Below are 12,350 nucleotides of genomic sequence, written 5' to 3'. Positions count from 1 at the left end.
GGGTATGGGCAATCCTAAAATACTATGGGATGGGAGGGAAACAGGTCCGTGACGTAGGAAGTGGTGAAGGAAGTAGTCAAGGCGAGCTGTCCGGAGTGTGGGAACTGTTTATGACGATTAGATAAGGGTATGGGCAATCCTAAAATGCCCTAAGAAGGGAGGGAAACAGGTCCGTGACGTAGGAAGTGGTGAAGGAAGTAGTAAAGGCGAGTAGTCCGGAGTGTGGGAACTGTTTATGACGATTAGATTAAGGTATCTGCAATCCTAAAATGCTATGGGAAGGGAGAAAAACAGGTCCGCGACGTAGGAAGTGGTAAAGGAAGTAGTCAAGACGAGCTGTCCTGAGTGTGTGACCTGTTTATGACGATTAGATTAAGGTATTTGCAATCCAAAAATAACTAATATAATGGTTTTAAATACCTTCAGTCACCAGTTCAAAATAGTCGGCTATTGCGACCTAGGTTTCGGCACGAAGTTGTACCATCATCAGGCGGGCCAGTTTTGAGTGAAGGTGACTGAAGGTATTTAAAACCATTATATTAGTTATTAGAACCAGTTCAGGGGCAATCCCACATCTTATGATGTCGAAAAAAAAATTAATCCAAAAATGCTATGGGAAGGGAGGGAAACAGGTCCGCGACGTAGTAAGTGGTGAAGGAAGTAGTCAAGGTGAGTAGTCCGGAGTGTAGGAACTGTTTATGACGATTAGATTAAGGTATCTGCAATCTTTAAATGCAATGGGAAGGGAGGGAAACAGGTTTGCAACGTAGGAAGTGGTGAAGGAAGTAGTAAAGGCGAGTAGTATGGAGCGTGGGAACTGTTTATGACGATTAGGTGTCTGCAATTCTGAAATGCTATGGGAATGGAGGGAAACAGGTCAATGACGTAGGAAATGGTGTAGGACGTAGTAAAGGCGAGCCGTGCGGAGTTTGGGAATGGATTTATGTATCTCCAATACTAAGACTGCTTTCAGAGTGAACTAATGATTTTCTCCGAGCAAAGCTCGGTCCCCAGGTACTGTATTTAATGAATGGTCTGTAGTTTTTTTTCAAAACTATTATGTAACGATAAAATATCGTAAATTCAACGATCAACTCACCAAAAAATCGTTATGGTGTGATGTTTTGTTAAACTATCGTTTGTAAGCTACTCTTCCAATCTGTTTGCTATTTACTTTGATTATAGGATCCATTCAAAGATACGTTCAATCTATTAGACAAATATTGTTTGTTAGGAGTGAAGTACAAAATATAAAATATACAAACAAAAAAGAGAATAATCCTCACACGACATCCTCAAATTTAACCAAACTCGAAAAAAAAAAACAGGCTTCAAATCTATATTTTTATTTTATTAATAGCCCCAAATGATCTCCAACAATTTTACTGTATCGCTTTAATAATATAATAGAAACAGTTTTATTGATATCCATGAATAGTACATGATTAATAAAACCAACTGTTGCAAATATTGCTAACCTAACCACAAAGGCAAAAGTTTATTAAACGAATAGAAAATCAGTGCCACGTTGTTCATGTGTAATTGAATGTTGTTTGGATGCACACGGGAACAAGAAGTTCAAACAGCTAAATTTCTACTTTGTATTCAGTACGTAAAGCCTGTCTTCCTTCATTAGGTTTCAGAACGTATGCAATGCAAATATATTGGTAGGACTTTATAAATACTCTGTTTGATGTTCATTCCAAATGTCACATTTCATTTACCTTTTTTTTTTGCTGCAACAGATATTGAAGGTCAATAAAAAAATAGAAATAAGTTCCTATGTTTATTTGGGCGCTTTTTAAACGGGTTAAATGTTAACTTACAAAATAAAATGGTTAAATACTGTCATATTATTAATGAAGATTGGGACGCCACTTAGGTGCGTATTTTAACCCAAATATGAGTGAAGGATGAGTGTAGAATAGAGTGAGATGATCTGTGTAGCTTTTTTTTACTGGCTAAGATCAGCTGTTACAAAGATATCAAGGTTATGATCAGGTATATAGACTGGTACTAGACAGGTATATAGACAGGTATATAGACCAAGAGAGCTGTTCCTGGTCCAGTTTCGAACCTTTCTAAGGATAGAACCGGTAACCTTTTGTTAGGCGAGCACTAAAACCACTCATATACCTATTTTATACAACTTACAGACAAAGTTTAAGATGTGTACCTACTTAAATTTTCAAAGTCAATACAAACCTACAGTTTCATGATTTATAAATTTGTTTCTTGAACTGTAGTTTTCAAATATTGACCAAACTAGTTAAAATTCCAATTTATTATTAAATATTGACCACTAAAACCTCGTGATACAAAATATTTTGTTATGCCACACGTTGAAGTTAAAGCAATATATATTAGGCCTATATATTAAATAAAAATAGCTTAACATGAAATTATGTTATTCATTTCTGACCTAAAGACACTATATTTATGAACCTTCCATAAACAAGTACAGAGTAGACACCTAATATAACGTACTAAACGTGAAATAGTAAACAGTTGTTGAAAAGTAACAAGTAACGTTGGGAAAGGCAAAACTGCGACAGTTCGCTGTCACATAAAACCGTTCGCAATAAAACTGTCGTCAACTGAACGGTGATCAAACTTTGCTTTGCAACGTTTCGCAGTTTCCTCGTGAGAATATAAACTATTTTATGGTGTTGGTGCATCACAAACTGGCTGTTATTGACGGAGACTTCACAAACTTTAGGGATTTGCTGCGAGTATTTTCGTCAATTTAATCTCAACCAGGTTTTGACGGTAATTTCTAATTCAAAATACAATTCAGCTGTTTCTAATTCAGTTTTGTATTTATTCTAGTTACAATAGTGTGAAATAATAAGTCAAAATAAATAATCGGGAAATAACAAAACCTAGGTCACATTCTTCATCAGAAATTGAAAATGTACCGGTATCAAATTAATTGTATTCCGTGCAAACTGAAAGAAGAGTTTATAGTGCACGCCTTCAAATCTGAAAGTCTCTGGTCCTATTCCAAACGAGATCGCGTCTATAGAGGCCATTTTGTTTTTGGGCTATGAATTAATTATGTTATTTAAGAAAAAGGTTGATGTAGATAGTAACAAGACCAGGGTGTCGACAATCTTTAAAAACTTAAAAATAAACTCCATTGGCGTAATGCTTGACACTAAATTATTAAACAATCAAGATTAAATTCAAGTCGCTGAAGTGATTTTTTCGTTTTTCGCCCATACCTTCTATTAATCTCTTATGGGAGTGGTGTAGTCGCGTCGGCATTAATTGCGCCAACTGACCTGAGTCGGATATTCCTGAATTTTTCCAAGTACTCCAGGAGCCACCCGATACGTCCATAACTGCACCAAGTGGCGGCCCTCTTTGACTGTATAATTGAGTAGGTTAGGTTAGGTAAGGCAAGGTTAAGTTAGGTTAGGTTAGGTTAGTATGACATGTAAACAAAGACATTCCTTATGCCGGCAACTCACCCCTACCTCGGCTTGGGCTTGGCGCAACTAAGGAACTCTTGGGCGCAAATGCGCGGCCGTCTAGTCTAGTGGTAGAGTTCAGGAACTCCGAGGTCCGTGGTCCAAATCCCGCCAATCACCTACGGCTATGCTTTAGCTATGTAATAATACATCAACTCTAAGCACTAATTATGTGTAACGGAGGCTAGTCTAGAAATCTTGGCTGTGAAAAATGAACTGTTATACTATAGTTAAATATTTAATAGTTATAAACTACTCCACTAATGGCGCAAAGCTACAAGCACTTTCTCGTTATAAAAGTATCGTAATCGACCCGAGATGCTGACGACGAGGTGAGAGTACCATCTAATGTTGCGTCGTAAAGACGCCATCTACTCCTGAGGGAGTCGTAAGATCCAAGTATCACAATCATAATATCACTTAGGCGGGAAACTCGGCACTCGGCAGTGACGACGTTTCTTGGAAACTAGTCAAGCAGAGATTTTTACATTCAATTTTTACTTTCTCCCCCTATACATTAAGAAATTATTGTTTTCGTAAAAATTTCAAGTTTGAATTTTGAGTGGAAACCAGATCCCTGAACCGAAAAAGTGGTTTACGAAGTTATTGCTATGTGTGTGAGTGTGGGTGTGTACATATCTACAGACCACACCTATGGTCTGATTGTGATGAAACTTGGAGCGTCAGTGCTAATCTAGGTATCTTCAGATAGTGTTTTCGTATGTTGGAAATTTTGATTTTTTAATTTTGATTTTCCCACGAAACTCTATAAAATAACGTAAAAATCGGATTCTCACAAAAACGTTCCGTACTATATTGAATAAAATTTAGTACTTTAAACTCTAAACAAAATGGTTCAACCCCTTAGCTGTAAGAATTACAGTTCAAAAGTTATTGCAAATTTTGAGATTTTCCTGTAAAATACCATAGTCGCTCATACTACTAACTATTCTATAGTAAGCGGCAAAAGAGGTTTTGCAGGTTAGTGGGAGAAAATTTGTGCCAGATTGCTGATACCTTTCATTCCTTAAACTATATACTGAAGGTTTCAAATCGGAACAGTTTCTGATTGATGGAGAGCTGCAACATATGTAACAATACGCCAAGTAACGAACGGACCAACACTTCAGGTAATCTGAATGACAATTACTATGTTAGGTGGCAACCTCGTTAACCTGCTTTGGATGTATATGAGACACGAATATATAACTAGGCCATATGTCTTTGTTTATTATGTAGTGCTTTTTGTCAATAGGTAGGCTGTTATTGTTTTCCAAGATGTAAAATTAATAATATTGTGCATGTTTTTACATTGAAAAATGTTCTACATCAAAATAGTGTGCTTGTAGTAACCCAACAACTGAATGAAACGCATTACTGTTACAGTTCCAAAAAATTGGCCTAGCGTTTAGCGTCTCGGACTCCGGTACAAGATGGTCCAGTTTTACTCCGGAATATTTACACATCGTTTCCAGGTTTTAAACTACTTTCTCTGAAAAACACTTGAATTTATTCAATACAAAACGCTACTTGCATAGACAATAACGAAACAAAATGCCCAAGACTAACTGAAACTGTCTTAGAAGATATGAACCATAAACAGAACGTTGTACGTACAAGGACGCCCAAGCTCGCCACAGCTGATCTGCTATCAGACCGCAGTCAGCTGTTAATTATTATTAGTTTCACTTTCTACCGCCGCGGGCGCTGGCCGCCTCTCAGCTGATTACTCTGGTTTGTTCTACTCTACAAGCTCAGTCCAGCTTTTGAGTTTGTATGACTAACTTTAGTTTATCGTGGTTGAGAATAAAATACATTACATAAATTATAGGCCTATAATTTTAAATGAGATTGGATTTACAGTGCCAACAAATCAGAGTGCGTATTTCCAGGATCTAAGGATTTCTGTGTGCGAAGCTGCTTAAAGTTACCTTGAGCCTATAGGAAACCCTGAACACGGATTCATAAGCATAAACAAGATGTAGAAATTTCCTCTAGTATGATTTCTTAATTAACAAGTTGACCAGTTTATCAATAAGATAGAAAAAACAAACAGTGAAATCAGGGTATGCTATATCATATACATCAGCGCTTCATATAAAACCATTATTATTATATGGCCAGAATAAAACCTTTGGCAATACAAATATACATTCCATCCCCATGTTAAATTTGTAAGCAGATTTACATCCAAATCGAGGTAGTTAGTTGATGTGAGTCACCTACAGATTTCGTTGATCTAAATTACTAAATTCTTTCGAACACACAAACTTTTTTACCAAGTCAATCTTAGGGAACGATTTATGGCGAGCTATAGCAACTGTTATGACCCATCAACCTAGTCAGCAACAAAAATAAGGTATACAATAGAATTTTAGACACTAGCTCTGGCTCACACAACTACACGTTATTTTTAATAAAAAATGGCGACAGCTGGTCCATATAGATGGGATGTCTACTTTAGTATCCAATAGTTGATGATAAAACGTAATAAATATGTTGATAAAATTCTTAATTGGAGATTTAAAATAAAATATAAAAAAATAAACATTTTTCCATGTCAAAGAGTTTTTAGAGCAGTTTTTAATAATTAAAACGTTGGGTTGAATGCACCAGATGGAAATTCAACCGAGCAGTTCTTTTGCATTTTTGTAACGAGTGGGAGATTTATTCACCCTTCATTATATGCAGGATTATTTACATTTTACGTTCATGTTCAACATTTAACTTTCGTTGCAACATCATTGTTCTTAAAATACGATGCAAATAATAAAGAATGGACGTTTTTAACTTTAAAGAAACCAATTTAAAAAAATTAGAAATAATTAAGATGTATGCATTGTTTTGGGTGGATGTTATTTTAACCCGACTGAAAAAATGTATTTCAATGCAATTCGTTAATATTAATCGAGCAAAAAGTAAAAAGAAAAAATATGCCCCATACATAAAAATAAAACCTGCATTTTCTTTATTTAAGTCGATAATAGTTTCACCAAACTTGAATGCCCTATTTACTTTGTTTTCAACAACACCTTAACTGTTTTATACTTTTTTAAATGTGAATCACAAAACGTATGAGATGTTAATGTCTTTTTTTAATGTCCGGAATAGGTAAATCAAGCCTTCAGAAACACAGTTTGGAAAGACTGAAGTCTATAAGCTTTGTCTTTTGCCATCCCACATTCTCTCATGGATGTTATTCGACTTGGAATCCTGAACACGCAAATTGCATTCTTAGGCAAAATCTTCTCTTCTGCCAGAAGCAGAAAAACTGAAACGCCGACTTTTTTTAACAAAACGAGCAAATTACAAAAAAGAACATTTCAGTTCTAAGCATTTTTTTACTTTCTGTTATAAAATCTATTTGGCAAGTTTATTGACTAAGATTTTTAATGTACCTCTTAGGAATTTAGAATCTAATCCTTACGGGACAATACGATATTTTTTTCATATAATTCGTTTCTACATATTAAATAAAAACCAACCCGTAGTATTTGGTCATGAGTAGTGTTGAAAGGCAAGAGACTACGTTTTAATGACCGTGTCAATCTATACTGTATATTAAAAGGCCAGCATGTTTCTTTAAAACCTTTTTCCTAAGCTCGTGTGCATTGCAAGGAAAAACTACGCATACTGTTAGAAAGATATTTTCCAGTAAATGTGCAGAATCCCTTTATAGATTAAAATAGGCTCCAAAATAAGCACAACAAATTAATTTAAAATTTTAAAAAATTAACAAGGGTCTTATGAGTCACCATGCTGGTGACGAAATAACAACTAAACAAACAGAAAATCTAAACAAATGGAAGAAAATCCCATCACATGTTTAATAAAACATGTGATTATATAAATGTAATATACGTGTTATATAAGTGTTATAATTACCTATAAGTGTAAATATACAGAGTGGGTGAAAATAGAGAAGACTGTACAATAGATGTTTTTGGTCGAGTTTTCGACCACTGGACGACTTCTAGTTTAAATTAAAATGCAGTAGTTTACATACAAGCAAAAAGCCGCTTTCGTGGTCTAGGTGAAAAAAGCTTCATGCTATAATGTAGCTCTTTAATTGTTAATAAAAAAATTAGGGTTTTCGTTTAAATCAACGTTCTGTAGTGTTGCAGTTAACATGTTAACGATCTTAAAACGTAAACATTTTAGTTTTTTTTTATTGGCGTAGGAAAAAATCTTTAAAATAATGTTATACTATAAGAACTAAAACACATGGAACGATTGAACCCTTCAGGCATATAAAAAAATCTAAACTGGAAGAGAAATAAATTAATTGTGATATAATAAATCCATCTCCAATTAAAATAATACTTGGTTACTAAATTTCAGTTAAGGATCCTATTGTTATCGATATTTTAAACCTGAATACTTTCGAAATTAACTATATATTGTAAAAGAATTCACGTACCTAAACGTATTTCCTCATACAATCCATATAAAATAAGTTAGTTCACAGTAATATAATTCTACCGACGAATTAAAAGGCTACTAAGCAGTGAAGTAATGCGAAAAGCATTTATCTTGATTTTAATAAGCGAAACACACAACCTATGTTTATCTGCATTAGTCAACCTGACCGGTTAAACTAGGTGATTTATAACCAGACTGTCGACAGCATTTAGCTAAACACGATGCTGATCAGCTGTCGTGAGTAACTAAAATCCCACGTAAAACATCTGTTTGGACTTTGTAACTCGTAAGATAATATTGAAAATCAATATGATTTTGCTTTAACAGATGTTTTCATAAATAATACCGTATATAATTCTCGGTTATTTTCTCGTGCGAAAATAGATTCAACCATTATACATTTTTTTAACAGTTGACTATGAATATTACTAGTTATTTTATTTCCTCGTTTAAGTTGTTAAAAAATCTATATTTAAGTAGGTTTACGCATTTTAATACAGGACAGCGAAGGTGTATAGTAATTTAAGTAAAATTTACTAAAGTTTTGATTCGCATATTTACATATTTATATATATTTCTGAAGTTGTGGAATCAATTAGAGTAAATAAAAGCTACATTTCTCATTATCATAATATTAAATATGCCTTTAGACAACTTCTATTACAGTAGTAACTTCCAGATATTATATTAATGAACTACTACAGTTTTTTTGATAATTATCAATTATCAACTATTTATTAAAACTATTACTTATTTGATCAGGAATATAAATATTTCAGTACATGTATGTAAGATCCATACTTCACTGGGCCACAAAGAAGCCCTGTTGAACACTAAAGTTTATTAGCATGGTTTGGTCCGGCTCCATCTGATATTCTCAATTCCCAGGAGTGCTGTAAGACAGAGTTAGGTTTCTATCTGTCAGTTGCTGAATTTATCGAATCATTTTTCTACGGATAAGTAATAATTTCAAAGCGAAATACTTTACCACTAATTTGTGCTGAAGAAAAGATAATTTTATTTCTACGTGAAATCTTTAATTGATGAGTATGTATCATGTTAAAACAATAATATTCTGAGAAGTGTTGACAGTAAAGCTACATACAATATTTCAAACAATTATTAGGATAAACAAGCAATGTAATCTCAAATAAGTTAAAACAGCAAAAGTAAAAATATTCAGACCTAGTGGCAAAATAAAATTACAAGTATGTCTTCGTGTATGATTTTCTTTTATATATTACCAAAATTGTTCATCCGATTACAGTACCGGGAATATTGGAAACTGTTTATATATCTATAATATTATTCCCCAAATTAATTTCAATTAAAGTAAAAAAAAAAAATAAAATGATAAACTAAATGTATCCATTTAAAAATAAAATCCTCAAGGAGTAAGTTTACTTGCACATCTTTTCAGAGAGTATTTTTTAATTACTGCATTGACATTGAAAATATCAAATAAAATTCTTAGTATTGAGGCAGAGAGACTCGAAATAGATTCCCAAGAAGTTTACTGACAGTCGTCACGGAATTAAAGAATTTTCCTGAATATTGTTATCGTTGATTTACTGACTGCCTCTCTTTGCAACTGCTTATAACGCTAATCTTTTCTTAAGAATTGTTTGATCATATTGGGCTATTTGAACGTTATTTTAAAGATGAGAATTATAAACTCATTTAATCGAATGAGATGTGACAATGAGACACCACGTGTATACAAGCGTTTAAAAATATCACATAGTAGGCCGTATGCCAAACTACAATGTTTCTGTGGCATTCCAAACGACAGAATTCAAAGAGGAAAAATACAGCTAAAAATAATATAAAAAATAAAAAAAATATTGTGACAATTGGTAACACTAATTTTACCTTTATCTAATAAATATTTTACATATTAGGACAACTATTAATTGTTACCAAAATTTAATGAATAATATAACTAATATTTGGCTTTTAAGATGATCGTCTGCTATTTTGGATAAATATACAAAATACAATTAAATCGAATAAAAACAGAGTTGAAGTTGTTGTTATTTCTGTACATTTTTAGGTGGTACATTAGACGCGTTAATAATATCTGGTGGCAATGAAAACAATAACATTCGTTTTATGTGACAGCATTACTAGTACAGTAATTGCATACAGTAACTCGTAGAAATGTAAATATAGAACAATTAACTCACTGCACTAGAGAGCAAAAATGGTTTGTTGATGAAATCATCGTGGTTCGAATATTGCTACACAAAATGTGTTTTATGATTGAAAACATTGTTGAAAGCTGGTTGCAATAAATCTGTCTTAATATATTATTTATAGACTGTTGTATTAGTACCTACCAGTTTTTAAAAATTAATATTAAATTATTACATACCATGGCTGTTTGGCCAAATTATACTGTAGTTTAGTTATTTGTAGTAAATAAATACCAAGGTTTATAAATCGTCAACCTTATATTAATATTTCCCCCATGACAGTTAAGAAGCTCTACTTCAATTAATTGTACCAATTTAAACAGACAAGCTAAAAAAATCATGGATTAAACATAAATATTCATATGTGTCCAATGGCTCAATTTGGATAGAATCAAACTAGTGATTAATTTAATTTCAAAAATGTCAATTATAGGCAACAATAAGTGAAAAATATTACTCCTTTCAATTGACATTTTGTTATGATAAGGACAATTAGAGATCAATCAATATTAATTGTCAATTGTACTTTTTTAATAACCTCCATACAATTACAAAACTGTTCCGCAATTTCGCATACAATTATAAACTCAACAACTGCTGAAACATATGAAATGATAATTCCTGTTATTGTCAAAACTCGTTTGCATTTTGAAGCACTCCAGAACTTATGAATTAATCCTATTTGTGTACTTCTGTATAGTTTTATAAAAACAGTAATTTAATTTGAATTTTAAAATGTTGTTTAAAAATGCTCGTAGTTCTATATTACATAATGCAGTTATTGAATTACTAAAATGATATAGGCCCTACTTAGTAACAAAACATGTAAGCTGGATGACCTGATCAACGACGAACTCCTTCCAATGTTTCTAAACTTGCACCGAGTTAAAACTATTCTGTACTTCCAATAATTTTAAAACGTGCTAGCCCAATTACGTGACTCATTTATTTCAATTAGTGAATCAAACATGATGTTTGCGGCCATTGCAAATCTGCAGAAGCATTGTGTAAGATTTAAATAAAAAATCTAAGCCTTTCATATGTTTTGAAGAATAATTACACTAAAACACTGACATAGAATAGTTAATAGACTATGATATATTATAGTAGTTTATGTTGTATTGTATGATTCTGAAGCCTGTTTTGTATGCGTGACATCACGAAATGTAACGTTTGAGTGCGCTGATGTCGACTAAATGTGCTGGGTAGATTACGATTGTTACTACATTTTGAAGGATGATATAGTTGCAAGTGCATGTCAGGAGTATGTTTAACCTATGCTTCACTTTGGATCTTTTCATAACGAGTTACACTATTCCCCGACATGTCTTGCTAAGAGGTTACACAAACTTAATAATTTTTTGCAAATCTGTAGCAGATAAGGTAAGATTTACCTTAAGTCACTAAAAAAACTATGTTTGACAGAAATCTATTAACAGCAGATGGCTGATTTTCTCTACTCGAATGATGATATTTGATATTGTTACTTTGAACAGTTTTAGTTTGTCGAGTGTTTATCATGGGTTTTATGAGATTATCAGTGGAATGAAAATGGATGTGCCTAGATGAACATTGTCCACTAAATTTTCAGAGGAAGACAGATTTGACCCTAAAGTAGCGTACAGTAATACGTTATGTTATAATCATGATTTTATTGCAACTCTGAAACATTAGATTAACCTTAAATAAATCTGATCTATTATAACTCAAACAGTAATAACCTTGAACTTGGATCTTTACACGACAACAATACAATCCCACATACGAGTTCCATAACAAACTTGTATTCATCTCCTATGATTTGCAATCAATTCCAACCATACACAGAGTATAACTTACTTCTGTGACTGCGACGATCCGAGTTGAACCACCTCGATACTCTATGTGCGACACGGTCAGTCCACATGTCGTCTGTTGTGTCGTCTGCTATGACGCACTTGACACCACCGCTACCGCTAAAACACTGAACAGAACTGACAACACCGGCGTTTACAGCGCTGCTGTCGCACGGCGACTCCGCGAACTATCGGCACTTGTTGATAGCGATATCACAACAAAGATAACAGATGTAACTTTTATCTTCTTTTTTGATAGGATTATGATTCAAAATTGACTATCAAGTGGTGGACTCGTTAGTCGTTTTACTGTATATGAAGCATTGATGTGTCTTTCATTTTGTAAAGTCTGAGTGTGCTAATCTTTGACTATAGTGCTAATGCACATTTTAAATTTTTTGTTAGAGGAGATTTTATGATTTGGG

At 33.3% G+C, this 12,350-nt stretch overlaps 1 protein-coding gene across 2 annotated transcripts in view; it reads right to left on the bottom strand.

Moving 5' to 3' along the window:
* LOC128994163 (probable 3',5'-cyclic phosphodiesterase pde-5) overlaps positions 1 to 12,044 on the bottom strand; it is a 151,513-nt gene extending 139,469 nt beyond the window's left edge. For both annotated transcript variants that reach the window (XM_054418493.1, XM_054418494.1), the window contains exon 1: positions 11,930 to 12,044. In XM_054418493.1, coding sequence (XP_054274468.1) covers positions 11,930 to 11,996 — 67 coding nt within the window. In that variant the 5' untranslated portion in view covers positions 11,997 to 12,044. The remainder of the gene's footprint in view (positions 1 to 11,929) is intronic.
* Between the last annotated feature and the right edge of the window lie 306 nt (positions 12,045 to 12,350).

Source organism: Macrosteles quadrilineatus, unplaced genomic scaffold (assembly GCF_028750875.1).
Source record: "Macrosteles quadrilineatus isolate MER2022 unplaced genomic scaffold, UCM_ALF_1.0 Scaffold_5__1_contigs__length_97177068, whole genome shotgun sequence".
Classification (NCBI taxonomy): domain Eukaryota; kingdom Metazoa; phylum Arthropoda; class Insecta; order Hemiptera; family Cicadellidae; genus Macrosteles; species Macrosteles quadrilineatus.
Note: the sequence above shows the minus strand (reverse complement) of the source record. Positions and strands in the feature narration are given on the sequence as shown.